This window comes from Taudactylus pleione, unplaced genomic scaffold (genome assembly GCF_031769625.1).
Source record: "Taudactylus pleione unplaced genomic scaffold, aTauple2 ptg000018l, whole genome shotgun sequence".
NCBI lineage: Eukaryota > Metazoa > Chordata > Amphibia > Anura > Myobatrachidae > Taudactylus > Taudactylus pleione.
Genome location: NW_028284420.1, coordinates 2286164 through 2302126, shown reverse-complemented (window position 1 = coordinate 2302126; position 15963 = coordinate 2286164). Strand labels below are relative to the sequence as shown.

The following is a 15963-nucleotide window of genomic DNA, read 5'->3' as shown; positions in this document are numbered from 1 at the left end:
TGGTATCACTGTGGTAAATGCTAAAGTTACAGTATACAATTCATACACAATATAATCCATCCATGTTTGGACAGTATAGACGAATTATAACAATAATTTTTAAAGTCACAGTTATCATGTAGGAGACAAGTAAAACCAGACAAATAAAAACCAATACAATCTTCTGTTGCCTTCTCTATTGGTTTTTTCTGATTGACAAGTTTGGGTTTCAGGAAGAACTATTTTCCCTGAAAGGCTACATTGGCAACTGTCTAACTGGGGTTATGTTTTTCCATCTGAATCAATACAATTAGTACTTATATTAAGTGAATTTGTTTTACAACTGTGTGTTTTGAATTACATTGAGGGGTGAGGGTGGCATTAGCGCCTCGTATGAAAATTTAAATGTTGCAATAAAAAACATTACCACACCAACACCCACAAACCAGGGGTGTTTGAAGGATCTCCAGATTTATTAGCATGAACAGTTTTTTTTTTACCTGGGGGAGTGTTATATTTTTTCAGGCCTGATTCCCCTAGGGAATTCAGGAGATCATTCAGACCCGCTCACTAAGATGCAAACGCTCGCTGCTGCCGATGGTATACAGTGTGTATGCATTGTGCGTATGCGAAAGTTCACAATGCGTTTGCTCGCTGCACATAGACAGCCCAGCAGAGTGAGTGGCAGGGGAAGCCATGGCCATTAAAAATAGGGGAGTGGAGGTGCAAACGCAGGCGTGCCTGAGCATCTCAACAGCATTTTAGAGGTGTCCATAATTATAAGACAGCATCATAGTACACGTCACCTGGCTTGTTTTTACACTGAAGTGCTCGCAGGGTTTGCGGCAGGGTATGGTCAACCTCAAGCGCTGCGATCGCATCCGATGTACCGATGGTTGCATACACTTCCTGGACATGACGTGCACAAGTGGGCGTCTTAAGACAGGCTGGTGGGTGTCTGCATACACTATGTGATCGCTCTCTAAGAAATACTGGGCATGCAAATGCATTGCTGTGTGATTGCACTGCCTACGCAATTTGCATACACATCGTGTGAGCGATCGCATCTAGCGAGTGGCTCTGAATTAGCTCCTCAGCTCCATGCCAGAGAGAGCATTGGCGCTCCCCTCCCCCATTTTTAAAATAGGGACATAAGATAGTGCACCTGAAAAAGGGCCATGGTACATGTGGAAGGGCCAGGGAAGAGATGGGGGAGGTCAGGAGATGCTGGGGATAAAAGAAGAGGAAGCTACAAGAGAGAATGATAATAAACATGAAAATTGACAGGCCCAAACAGCGCCCCCTGCCCTGCGGTGCCCTGTGCCATATCACAGGTCTCACCACCCTAGTTAGGGCCCTGATACATACATACACACACACTTTCACTTTCCTTTAGTCTTGGATGGGAGTTTTCTGTCAAATCTGCTACAGTACCCTCTTAATACATTGAAGCAATAATCTGTTTATGTGGAGACCTTAGAAAATTACTATTTTCTGAAGATTTTTCTACAAAATATGCTTAATAAATATGCCCCTGAATTACTGTGAGATATTTCACAATGCATACTGTAGGAATATTTTGGAATTAAATCATTGTAAACTTCAATTAATAAATGTGGGCATCCACTAATGCAACATTGTACTACTATCTGTAAAAAACTTGCAGGAAACTGTTTAACAGCTGACACACATTAAATTGCACTGTAACACTGCCACATAGCATTATGGTATGAAATTGATAATTCTTGTGTGCATAACAACTCAGACTCATCATGCAGTGTTAAAAATAAATTAGATCAAATGTCTCCTGTACAATTCACGATACAACTGAGGCCAAATACATACTGTAGCTACCGTGGGTGTCGGGAGTGTAGTTGCTACGAGGCCCGGAACACCTACAGGGCTAACCTCCCTGCACCCAGCTCACCTCACTCAGCCCATTGTGTGACCAGTGGCCAGTCACTTCTATTAGTCTGCAAGAGCACCACACAATTTAAAACTTAAACTAACTGATCCTGAAGATTAAAGCCCTAGCAACCCGCTCCAAGGCCCTGGTAATATCCACTATGCAAGGGCGCCGAGAGGGGGATGGGCGGTACGAATTGCCCGGGCTTATTGGATGGGCCTAGTGGGGTCCCGTCTCTGCCCCCTTCCCTCTTATCTATCTACAGTAGGAGCAGGGAGACTGCGCGATGCTGCTGAGCAGCAGCAGCAGTCTCCTCTCCTCTGTCTGTGGGAGGGAGCAATTACACTGATCGCCCCCCCCCCCCCTGGATTTGCGCCAGGCTGAGGTGCTCACAGCACCCATTTCCCCAGTGCACAATGCAAATGTATTATATTTTCCTTTGGGGGGCGTAGCTACACTGGCTGCAGTTAGGTCATGTCCCCATCAGTACCTGGGCCCATGGAGACTCTTGACATCCCTGCCTCTATGTCACCATGAGGCGGGGCTGAGCTACGCGGAGTGCCCCTCAATGGACGCCATAGTCAGGTCTGTGTGAATGTGTGTGTTAAGGACTTCTGGCACTGATGGTTCTGGAAACTTCTTAGTCACAGGCAGATGTCTGCTTGTCACTAAGAAGCAGTTTACTGCCAGAACCATCAGTACTGCAGCCCCCTTGTCTGACACTGACATTGTGACTATGCAGTAGAAGCTACAGAACCATTTTTAGATGGGGAATATAAGTTATTTTCCCTTGACCCACCTCTCATAGGAGTCTTCACATGTTTCCCTACCCCCATCTCTCCGATATTCTCTTCCTCCTCCTACTTGCACAGTGAAAGAGGCACACTGAACCTTCCCATTTGTGCCTCTGCCCATATCCCTCCCCTAGTGTGGCTCTGACCCCCTACCAAAGTGCCTCGGATCCCCCTTTCCATGTGTGCCTCTAACCCCCCCTTCCCATGTGTGCCTTTGAACCCCCTTACCCATGTGTACCTCTGACCCCCCCCTTACCCATGTGTACCTCTGACCCTCCTCCCTTACCCATGTGTACCTCTGACCCCTCCTTTACCCATGTGTACCTCTGACCCCCCTCCCTTACCCATGTGTGCCTCTGAACCACCCTTCCCTATGTGTGCTTCAGACATCCTCTCCATCTCTTACTGTGCCCCCACTGCCATCACCAACTGTGCCTTTGCCTAGACCCAAGGCTGGTGTCTGATGTTGAGAAGTAGCGTGGGCAAACGGAGACAGGACTGCGTTCGTTCATTGCATATCTGAACATAAAGACGGCAAGTAAAGCTCCAATTTCCTTCTTTCTAAAAGCATTGCGGGCCCCTTCAAAATTTTGCTATGGTGCCTACAAAGTTCTAGCTACGCTCCTGGCTGTATCCCATTATAAAAATGGAACCCCTTGCTTTATGTTTACTTATTAGTGTGACAAGCCTTGTCTGTAAAAGTCTAATACAGGTTGTGACCATGGTGTTAGAGTGGGGGAAACTCATGCTGTTCTAAATTGCAGAAAACTCTGAAGGCTGAAACAGAGTACTTGCCAAAATATAAAGTTTCATAGTAAGTACTTTACAAATTTATATATATAGAATTATAGATAGATATACATACTAGAGCCGTAACTACACTTTTTGGTGCCCTGTGCCAGAGAGAGCATTGGCGCTCCCCTCCCCCATTTTTTAAATAGGGACATAAGATAGTGCACCTGAAAAAGGGCCATGGCACATGTGGAAGGGCCAGGGAAGAGATGGGGGAGGTCAGGAGATGCTGGGGATAAAAGAAGAGGAAGCTACAAGAGAGAATGATAATAAACATGAAAATTGACAGGCCCAAACAGCGCCCCCTGCCCTGCGGTGCCCTGTGCCATATCACAGGTCTCACCACCCTAGTTAGGGCCCTGATACATACATACACACACACTTTCACTTTCCTTTAGTCTTGGATGGGAGGTTTCTGTCAAATCTGCTACAGTACCCTCGTAATACATTGAAGCAATAATCTGTTTATGTGGAGACCTTATAAAAGGACTATTTTCTGAAGATTTTTCTACAAAATATGCTTAATAAATATGCCCCTGAATTACTGTGAGATATTTCACAATGCATACTGTAGGAATGTTTTGAAATTAAATCATTGTAAACTTCAATTAATAAATGTGGACATCCACTAATGCAACATTGTACTACTATCTGTAAAAAACTTGCAGGAAACTGTTTAACAGCTGACACACATTAAATTGCACTGTAACACTGCCATACAGCATTATTGTATGAAATTGATAATTCTTGTGTGCATAACAACTCAGACTCATCATGCAGTGTTAAAAATAAATTAGATCAAATGTCTCCTGTACAATTCACGATACAACAGATCAAAGAGATGAGAAAAAACTTCAAGACTAAAGTGTCTGTCACATACTGTAACAGAATCTTAGCTGGGATTTAAAGCACTTTCACAACTTAAATCATTATGATCATCATTACTTATGTGTCTATAATTTCGTAGTGTCCCTAAGTTGAGGGGTGAGCAGCATAGGGATCTTAGATTTAGGTTAGGTCCCCTAAACTTTCAGTTGTACAAATATTGCCTATTAGGAACATCCTTTTAAATACAGGTGGTACCAGCTGAAAATGGTGTGAGTACCAGTTGTTTAACTGTAAGAACTTTGAGACAAGAGGCTAGACTTAGTAAGTTGTGTCTTTTGCAAGCCACCAATTGTTGGGCAGTTTTGACTATGATAAATGGCAATAATATTAAGTGCAAAACCAAAGCATGTATTAACAGTATTGTAATTTAAAATTTCGGGGTCAATACCTCCAAAAATTGAAGCTTGCAAACACTGCCATGTGGTATATGAGATCCAATATTTCATGTCATTATATAAATCACATTTAACATCTATTAAAATTGCAGTTAAATAAAATTTTGTGTTTATTACATAGGTGATATTATATAAAAGTAACCAGTATGTGAAACAATTTTCATATAAACTATACAACTGCATACAGTAGTTATCCTACAGCCTCTATATCAACTTCAAAGCATTAAATCAACATTTTAAGAAACAAAACAAGTGTTTCTGATAGATGTTGTGTTCGCTATCCAGCTATTCTTATATTTGTCACAATATTTTAGCCACCATGAGGCATTATCCCATTGTGTAATTGGAGTTTATAACATTTGTTTTTAAATAATTGTATTTATATTGCATACTTTGTAATATTTAACCTTGTTATAAAGAAAATTACCCCTTAGCAGTTACACTCACTCTGACACAGTTCAATTCAGTCTCATAGCTAAGAACAGATAAAGAGATTCAGGGCAGGCTAAAGGCATATGTTGATATGAGATGGATGCAAGAGGCAATAACTTGGTGTCTACACAAATAATAGTGGACTTAAGGTGCCCACACATACAATGATCTGCACACGATCCCACGATGTGTGCGATTTCCCCTGAACTCTCCCCAGGCAGATCCCCAGCAGTCCTACTCACGATTTGGAGTAAAAAAATGTCCAATCTGACTTAAGATCTATGGTGCATCCAGTGCATTGTGTCCCAGATTGGTAAATCTGCTCTACAGCACGGCAGATCTGAAGATGCGATGTACGACGAGCGGGGATGCGCATAGGCATCGTGATCGTGAGTGGACACTCACGATTTGTCGTCACGATTCATCGAAATTGGACAAATCTGGTAAAATATATCGCTATGTGTGTGGGCAGCTTTACATTTATTTAGTATTTCTTTGGCAGAGGCTGTAAATTGACTTACTGAAAACTAAGTAAGGAGTATGCACTTTTGAAGCACGTATGATAAAAACTAGGTATAAAAAAAGTCCTGAATAGTCCTTTGACTGGAAAGTGAATGGTTAAAATCTGCAAACTGACATGCACAATAATTTTATTTTTGCTTTTTTGTGTGAATAACACATTCTACATACTTCTGTAGTGGAACATCTATCTCTATGCAAAGTGCCTTAAAGTGATTTAAAATAATAGATGACACTCACAGTGGAGAAGTTGTGTGGGCCGCAGGCCTCTCCCCGATATCTACAAGAAAGGAGCATGTCCTCCAGCTGGTGGCCCAGCCTGTCCATGAAACCGACACTTATTCCATCAAAGTCCCGAGGTGGTAGGAAAAGTCGAAAATCAGCAAGTTTGTGGAACCATTTCTGTTTGTCCTCGGGCAGTAGCTCTGCCAACAGGGGTCGAGCTGTACGATTGGCTAAAAGTAGCCCCAGCCAGTAACCTGCAAAGTAGAGATCGCTTTTGCTGAGGCGGTGAAATCGGACAGGATTGTTGTTGCAAAGAGTAACAGCTGGAAAGGCCAGTTCCTTGCTCCATTCCAGCTGTACCCTGGTATGTGAAGGAAAGGACAGCCAGTAAAGCAGCCTGTTTGATGACCAAGAGAGTAAGAGTCCTAGTGATGTGAAGAATGCAAGAAACCATAATGCACGTCGTTGAAATGCCAACCTTGGTGAGCATATGTATCTCAGGCCATGTAGCTTCGTGCGCTCCAGGGAGGGCAGTAATAAGGCACGACGTTGCTGTGTCCTGACATAGCATGGCGGTGGCACCACCTGGGCATCTCTTCTGACTGCTCCCGGGGGGCAGCTGCCAGCTGGAGCCCTGAATCTCTTTTCTCGGGTCATGACACACCCCCAGGGACTCACCAGCAGGGGGGCATCGCACTCTGGGCATCGGCAGCACAACTGGGTACCACCACCCCCTCATTCATTCAGTCAGTGCAATGCCCAGAATGCTAGCTGAAAATGCAAATGCCCAGCAGTAACAGGGCTGGCTGCTGGACTTTGGGCAACGTGGAGAATTCAGTTTAGTTGGAATCACAGACAGTACCCTAAATGAACTCTATCCATTTAGCTTTCCGTGTCCAAAAACACTGCTGTCTCTATAAATGTAAATCTCATTACTTTTTACATCATTTATGCCAATGTACTGGGCAAAAAAGTAATTGTCTTCATTTAGCCTTTGATTCTTAGTTTAATATGTGTAGATTACCTTTCTTGTTTGCCTTGTAAATCAGCAACAAAAACCTCCTTAAATGCCTGCATGATAATAACACACAAGCAACTAGTTGTCTCCCACACACTTCAGATAGGGAAATACATTCTCCCTTCTTTGTGAAGCCAGATTGCCATGACAGTGAAAAGCATTTAGGGAACTGAAGGTGCTGAAAAATATCCTTCTTCTGCCAACTGTCTCAGTGTTTAGAGGACTGTATATGAGCTACAAATAAATCCTTTGGACTGATTGCCCTGGCACTGTCAATAGCTTTGTGCTGAATTTCCCCACTGCAGTTTCTCCTCTTAATTCACTGATCCTCCTTAGATGATTTTCAAGCAAGAGGGACTAAATACTACACAATGATCAGTCTGTCCATTCAGCAGGTCAGTGATGAGGGGGATCTAAAACATGTGATCCATGGTATGTTGTGCTGTCTGTGTTCCCAAACGAAAAACATTCTGATAAAGACTTTGTATAGCTATTGTCATGACTAAACCAGGGGACACCAGAGAAATGTTCATTTACTGCATTTTCCTTTAGAATTCTCCTTAATGTACATATCTGAACAAGAAGAGCTGAGGGAAAGCTGTCATATATGGCACTGGGTTGGTTTATTTTATTTGGATTTTTTTGCTAATGCAAAAGCTCACAAGGGTAAAAACTTGGCACATATAGATTTGCTCTTGGGTTGATGCATCCAGGACAGGAAATCCTTGAATGTAGCTGTGATTTCCCAGTTATTCCACACAAGATATAAAGCCCCACGATTATCCATTAGTTTTATCCAGGTTACTCACAGCTCCTTGCATCCAAGAAACTTTGAATTCCAAAGCAGAGATGGGCTTGGTGAGTTCAGCACTGCGGACAGCTCCTCCAGCGAAGCCAGATGTGTGGAGCAGACAGACAGCACTCACATAAGGTGGTACACAATACACACCGCAGTGTGCACTTAATTACACGTGGATGCACTAATGGACATCTTGTATGCAGGGCAGTGATCCGGTGTGAGGGTCAGTCCTGCTAAGGTGCCACTGAGAGCTGCTGATATACACTACCTTGTGTCCCTCTCTCGTCGCCTCTGCTGCACACAGGCATCTCTATTTGTGCACCAGTGCAATCCTGCATTACCGTATTCCTCTTTGTACAACACTGTTCTCTGAATTACCAACAAGCTTAGAAACTAAGAGCATTTTGACATAGTTCTCAATCCTGTCAATGCAATAAACTGCGTGCTACGAGGCAGAACAATATTTGCTGAATTACAAATCCCAGCATAATTTGGTAGATAGCAGCCACAGGTTGTATAAATCACATGTGCTAGGGCAAAAGAGTTTAACCTGTTTGTTCCTTAATCAATCGAGGTTATGTTTTTGTTTGTTTACAACATGAAATGGTCATTCATCATGACACTGGTAATTATTTATTTAATGCAATAATAGAGGAGTCATTATCTGTATCTCACACACTAGGAGGTCAATGACACACATTTAATAAGCCCCAATTGTAGAGCACAACGGAATATGCTGTAGCCTGCCCTGTAGCTATATTTGTAATTGCTAATAATAATTATAATAATTAATGTTGTTTATATACTCTACGCATTATGTTTAGACAACTGATGTTCTTCAACTGTTGTTGAACTACAAGTCCCAACAAGTAATGCCAGCAGGGCATATGGTGTTTTGCAGTTCAACAATGGTCGCAGTGTGGGAGAGAAGTATTAAGCAGGGGCGTATCTCTAATGGGTGCAGGGGGAAGGGGCATCAAGAGCCGGGCCCGGGGGGGGGAGGAGCATGGCCTAATTGTTTAGGCCACGCCCCCTCAGGCTAAACTATTTTGTAAAAAATATTTTTTACAGTGCCGGGGAGGGGGGCACTGTGAGCCCCTTAACCTGCGCTGGCGCTCTCCCCCCCACAGGCATAGGAGAATGCTGCGTGAGCATTCTCCCACTGCAGCCCAGCACACAGCAGTGCATGCTGGGCTGCTGTGAGATAAGAGGGATAGGGGAGCAGTGTTGGACCTGGGCCACCACCAGGCCCCTCTAGCAAGCCCGGGCAATTAGTACCTGCTCCCCCCCCTCTTGGGACTCCTGCCAGGGATGCCCACAACGCACACCCTGCACCCATATTTGTAATACTTACATCTTCGGAGTCCCACGTCTGAGTTGTAGAAATCCCCTGGAAAATGGCCACCGCTGCCAGGTTTCCGGCACTGCGTACGTGACCGTGCCTCCATAGAAATGCATGGTGCAATCGCAGTGCACACTATAGCGTACCGTAGTATATGTAGGCACCGGGAATCCCATGGCGCAACGCGTGCACATGTTTGTGGCGTGATCAGCCACAATGTAACTGGGTGCAACTGTACTTGCTTGCTATGCAGAAGGCGCATCATTACATACAAATGTGTGATACATTGCATAATGTGGAATGCTGTGTGTGTAGGCAATGGGCAAGTGTCACTGCTCCTCTTGTTGAAGAGATGAAGATGTGCAAAGAAAAAGTACTGATTTTTTTTATTCTTTTTTTTATTTTGTTATCCTCCACAGGATCTGAGCATTTTCCTTCACATTCAATAACTTTTTTGCAGTACTCTGTAGACTGTTTTGTGACATCACTTTTGCAGCTGTGGCATTTTTCACATCATCATCTGTTGAGAACTTCTTTCCGCACAGTTGTTTTTTCAGGGTTGGTAATGCCCAGAAATCACAGGGCTCTAAGGCTGGGCTATATGGAGGGTGTTCCAGTGCTGTCCCATTAATTTCAGGCAGTGCTGCCAATGTAACAGCAGCAACATGTGGTCGGGCATTGCAAAAAACACTGTTTCTTCAGCAAATGTGGTCTTTTCTTCCTCATGGCTCCATGCAATTTGTTTTCAGGATGTTTGCATAGTAGTCACTGTTTAATTGACTGTCCACGGGGAACCCAGTGCTGTAGAATCATACCGTGTGCATCATAGAACAGTAGAAGCATGAGTTTACATACCAAAGGAATCACACAGAATTTTTTGGGCAGAGGCAAATTCGTGTGTTTCCATACACTGGGCTGTTGTTTGGATTCCGGATCATAATGACCAATCCACGATTCGTCACACGTTGCAATCAATGTCAGGAAATCAGGTATACTCTCCAATATTTGAACGGTGTTCTTACACAATTCAACTCATCGTCGCAACTGCTCTTCTGTAAGATTTCTGGGTACCCACCTGGCACACATACAATGCATTTTCAGTTCCTTTGTCACAATATGCTGAACCCGTTCGAATGAGATGCCAAGTGAAGACGAGAGGTGGTATAAAGTTAACCTTCTGTCATTTTGCAACATCTCCGCAGCTTTGTCAATGTTAACATTTATAGCCACGGTGGATGGTCGCCCAGAACGCACTTCGACAGTCACTCGTGTATTACAATCTTTGAAGTGCTTCCACCACTAAAATACTGCAGCACAGCTAATTGTTTCTCAACCGTATGCTTGCCGTAAAATTTCATGAGTTTCTGTTCCGCTTTTCTAAGTTTAACACAAAATTCAATCACACATCTCACAGACCTATCTTCCTCACTTCCTTATCCGCCATGACGAAAAATACGAAGATCTTCCACTCGCTGTGACCAAACAAAGAAGACTATGGCAGTCCAACCACAGGTTCAGACACATCAATGTATGAGCTTCACAATAACCAGCATAGTGTTGCCACGTCTACCAATGGGACAGATAAACAGAGGCAGTGTCATTACTTTTCAATCATCCCTCGTATGTATATAAGCAAATTGCTGGACATCACTGGAACATTTTAGACTAAAAAATTTTGCAGTGTACAGTATTTAACTATCTATTTACAGATAGTATTTGGACAGCCACCGATTGTGCAGGTTGTTGCACTTTAAAAGAAGAGAGAGGTCTGTAATTTCCATCATAGGTACACTTCAACTGTGAAAGACAGAATCAGAACAAAAAATTCCGGAAATCACATTGTATGATTTTAAACAATTTATTTGTATATTCTTTCTGAAAAAAAATATTTGGACAATCAAAAAGTTTAACTCAGTACTTTGTAAAGTAACCTCGGTTGGCAATTACAGAGGTCAAACATTGCCTGTAGTTCTTGACCAGGTTTGCACACACTGCAGCAGGTATTTTGGCCCACTCTTCAATGCAGATCTTCACTAGATGTGTCATGTTTTGGGGCTGACGCCGGGCAGCACGGACTTTCAACTCCCTCCACAGATTCTCTATTGGGTTGAGGTCTGGAGACTGGCTAGGCCAATCCAGGACCTTGAAATGCTTCTTATGGAGCCACTCCTTAGTTGCCCGGGCGGTGTGTTTGGGGTCATTGTCATGCTGGAAGACCCAGCCACGTTGCATCTTCAATGCTCTTACTGAGGGAAGTAAGTTTTTCCCCAAAATGTCATGATACATGGCCCCATTCATCCTCTCCATAATACGGATCAGTCGTCCTGTCCCCTTTGCAGAAAGGCATCCCCAAAGCATGATGTTTCCATCCCCATGCATCACAGTAGGTATGGTGTTTTTGGGATGCCACTCATCATTCTTCTCCCTCCAAACACGGCGTGTGGAGTTTATATCAAAAAGTTTTATTTTGGCATCATCTGACCACATGACATTCTCCCAATCCTCCTCTGGATCATCCAGATGGTCACGGGCAAACTTTAGACGGACCTGGACATGTGCTGGCTTAAGCAGAGGGACCTTTCGGGTGCTGCAGGATTTGAATCCATGACAACGTAGTGTGTTACTAATGGTAACCTTTGCGACTGTGGTCCCAGCTCTCTTGAGGTCATTGACCAGGTCCCCCCATGTAGTTCTGGGCTGATCCCTCACCGTTCTCAAGATCATTAATACCCCACAAGGTGAGATCTTGCATGGAGCCCCTGGTCGTGGGAGATTGTCAGTGACCTTGTATTTCTTAAATTTTTTAATAATTGCGCCAACAGTTGATCTCTTCTCACCAAGCTGCTTGCCTATTGTCGAGTAGCTCATCCCAGCCTTGTGCAGGTCTACAATTTTGTCCCTGGTGTCCTTAGACAGCTCTCTAGTCTTGGCCATAGTGGAGAGGTTGCAGTTTGACTGTTTGAGGGTGTGGACAGGTGTCTTTTATACAGTTAACCAGTTCAAACAGGTGCCATTAATACAGTTAACGGGTGGAGGATAGATGAGCTTCCTAAAGAAGAAGTAACAGGTCTGTGAAAGCCAGAATTCTTGCTGGTTGGTAGGTGACCAAATATTTATTTTCCGCAAGAATATACAAATAAATTGTTTAAAAATCATAGTGTGATTTCCGGATTTTTTTGTTCTGATTCTGTCTCTCACAGTTAAAGTGTACCTATGATGGAAATTACAGACCTTTCTCATCTTTTAAAGTGCAACAACTTGCACAATTGGTGGCTGTCCAAATGCTTTTTTGCCCCATTGTATATCCAATGGTGATACTCAATGGTTTCTTCTGTATGCGATTTCAATCAGATTACCCCATTACGATAGACTCCACAACCAAATACAATTATCAGTATGATCTGTGCAGGCTTTTGCGTGTTACAGTGTAAATAAAGGGTTCATACAGTATTTTTTATTTTAATTTTGCGAGGGGTCCCCCCCCCCAAAAAAAAAAAAATAATAACCAGCCTCGGACCCTTGAGACTGGTCTGGTACTGGCAAGATTGGGGATAAATTCATTGTGTGGTCCCCACATTTTTCCAATAACCAGCATTAGGCTGAACTAGCTGGGGGGCTTACATTATAGCAGAGAGACACAGCATGGGGTCTCCCTGACATAATGTAAAACCAGCCCCAAACTGGTCAGCCCATGGCTGGAAATCTTTCGAAAGTCGGGACGCCAAAAATAAAAAGGTGTCCAATCAGCAGGGCTCTTTCCCACATCCATGGTGGCATTGGATACACAGGTAATTGTGTAAAATATAGAAAACAATATTGTTCTTTACAGTGGGACTACAGGTCATTCTGGGCCTGCTGGCAGCTGTTGTCTCACTGTAACGAAAATATTTAAAAAATGACAGGGTGCACATGCCAAATGTGGAAGTCCATTACTATTGTACATTTTTTATTTAACTACACTCACCAACCCATGGATCGGATTCTCTTGGATCTGTGTAGGCATCCATGGTCTTCATTAAAGAAAGAAAAATCCCAAACTAATGCATGGTGGAGTGTGTATCACAGAATGACAGTCATTCCCATTGAAGTCTAAGTGTTTTATGGGCTGAGAGAAACACTCCCACACTTTCTCAGCCAATAAGCAGTTCCCCCATTAACTTAAATGGGAATTACCGGTCATTTGTGTAACACAAAGGGCCTGATTCAGAGATGTATGCTAACCCGATGGTTAGCGCACATCTCCAATGTTTACTACTCTGCGCGTATGCAGAGTGCAGAATGAGTCCTGTGATACCACGTGAAGTTCCCCCTAGCCTCTGCCTGATTGACAGGCAGAAGCATTTGGGGGGCGGGGATGGCCTGCATTTCTTGTATACTTGTAGCAGTAACAAAAATCAACTGTAGCAAAATTTTGCACTCATCATAAACCATAAATGAAAAAAAAACAAAACAAAAAATTATTTTACTGTATCTCAGAATATACAAATTGGAGACGAAACCAATTATAAGCCTAAAAAGGCACTTAATTGAGTAATAGCGATTAAATACTAGAGGGTACACTTATTAAGTAGTACTTTTCACACCGCTGCATCGTTAGTTGTCCCATTCAGGACACAATCTCACATCTTGACCTTTATTTAGTGGACGGCTATTTTTTCTTTAATGGTTGATCACACAGATAGTCATTGTATAGTTGAGGTTAATCTTGAGTCAGTCATTGTGGCTTTTCTTATTTATCTTTTAGAAACACAATTCTCCTGCCTCAGTTTGACTTTCGTCCTGGAGGGTGTAGCACAGCTGTTCTAGTGAACTGCCCAATAAGCTCTCTACCAAAGTTCTTACTGATCATGTTCCCCAGTTCCTCGCTGAGCTGTCTGAGCCTCCTACTAGGAATGGACATTGATGCTCGATAGTTTAACACCAATAATGTTTTCCTTTTGATGGTAGTGTCTTCACCTTCGATGGCACTTTTCCAATGGCATTCGCCATCGAATGGTGTAGAAGTGCTGACGATCCAATATTAAAATACAGCTCAATTCAGCTGTTTAACATCAAGACTGGCTAAGAATCACTATTGGAGCTTGTGCCAACATGGATGAAGCTCAGCCACCATTGTCCATCCCTACCTCATATGGAGCTCCAGATGGGAGTGATCACATACAGTACTGTACCTTTTCAACCACACATCTTTGCATGCACACACTCACATATATATAAATACATATATTCACGCACACACACATATATATATATATATAAATATATATATATATATATGTAAAAAGTGTGTATATTGACTGGAGCCTCCGAGTGCCGATTGTTTGTGATGGATTTATATATATATATATATATATATCTATATATATCCAACACAAACAATCGGCACTCGGAGGCTCCAGTCAATATACACACTTTTTTTTATATATATATAATTATATATATATATATATACACAGTATATGGTGGGTAAAATAAGTAATGATCACATCAACATTTTTCTCAGTAAATATATTTGTAATGGGGCTATTGTAATGAAATTTTCACCAAATGTCTGCAACAACCCATGCAATCCACACATGCAAAGAAATCAAACCACAGATGTCCATAAATTAAGTTATGTGTAATAATGTGAAATAACACAGGGAAAAAGTATTGAACACAATTAGAAAGGGAGGTGCAAAAAGGCACGGAAAGCCAAGACACCAGCTGAAATCTATCAGTAATTAGAAAGCAATCCTGCCAATTGTCAGTGCAAATTAATATAAGCTGGTTCAGTCCCAACTGATGGCCTATAAAAAGGTGTCTCATTACCAAGGTGTCACACAAGAAACTTCTCATGATGGGTAAAAGCAAAGAGCTCTCTCAAGACCTTTGCAACCTTATTGTTGCAAAACATACTGATGGCATTGGTTACAGAAGGATTTCAAGACGTCTGAATGTTCCAGTGAGTACTGTTGGGGCCATAATCCAGAGTGGAAAGAACATAATTTCACCATAAACCGGCCACGACCAGGTGCTCCTCGCAAGATTTCTGACAGAGGAGTGAAAAGAATTATCAGAAGGGTTGTCCAAGAGCCAAGGACAACTTGTGGAAAGGACATGGAATTAGCAGGTACAATTGTTTAAAAGAAAACAATAAGTAATGCACTCAACCACCATGGCCTGTATACACGCTCACCACGCAAGACTCCATTGCTGAAGAAAAAGCATGTTGACGTTTGTTTAAAGTTTGCTTCACAATATTTGGACAAGCCTGTGAAATAATAGGAGAATATAGCCTAGTCAGATGAGACCAAAATGTAACTCTTTGGATGCCAAAATACACATCATGTTTGGAGGAGAAATGGCACTGCAAATCACCCAAAAAACGCCATACCAACAGTGAAGTTTGGAGGTGGGAACATCATGGTGTGGGGCTGTTTTTCAGCATACAGTACTGGCATACTCATATGATTGAAGGAAGAATGAATGGAAAAATGTACCGAGACATTCTTGATAAAAATCTGCAGCCATCTACCAGGATGCTGAAGATGAAACGAGGGTGAACATTTCAGCAAGACATTGATCCCAAACACACAGCCAAGGACACGCTCAATTGGTTTCAGAGAAAGAAAATAAAACTGCTAGAATGGCCCAGCCAATCACCTGACTTGAATCTAATTGAAAATCTATGGAAAGAACTAAAGATCAGAGTTCATAGAAGAGGCCCACGGAACCTTCAAGATTTGAAAACTGTTTGTGTGGAAAAATGGGCCAAAATCACACCTGAGCAATGCATGCAACTAGTTTCTCCATACAGGAGGCATCTTGAAGCTGTCATTACCAACAAAGGCTTATGTACAAAGTATTAAATAAATGTCAGTAAGCGTGTTCA

The 15963-nt window shown here is 42.6% G+C and overlaps 1 protein-coding gene across 5 annotated transcripts in view; it reads right to left on the bottom strand.

Annotated features, from left to right (window-relative positions):
- The window catches only part of ASIC2 (acid sensing ion channel subunit 2), an 811363-nt gene that overhangs the window by 417232 nt on the left and 378168 nt on the right, over positions 1 to 15963 (bottom strand). For 4 of the 5 annotated variants that reach the window (XM_088442313.1, XM_088442324.1, XM_088442334.1 and 1 more), the window contains exon 1: positions 5946 to 8048. The exons of the other annotated variant lie outside the window; for it this stretch is intronic. In XM_088442313.1, the coding sequence (XP_088298439.1) occupies positions 5946 to 6587 (642 nt within the window). In that variant the 5' untranslated portion in view covers positions 6588 to 8048. Of the gene's footprint in view, positions 1 to 5945; positions 8049 to 15963 lie in introns of those variants that run through there. 5 annotated transcript variants of the gene reach the window in all.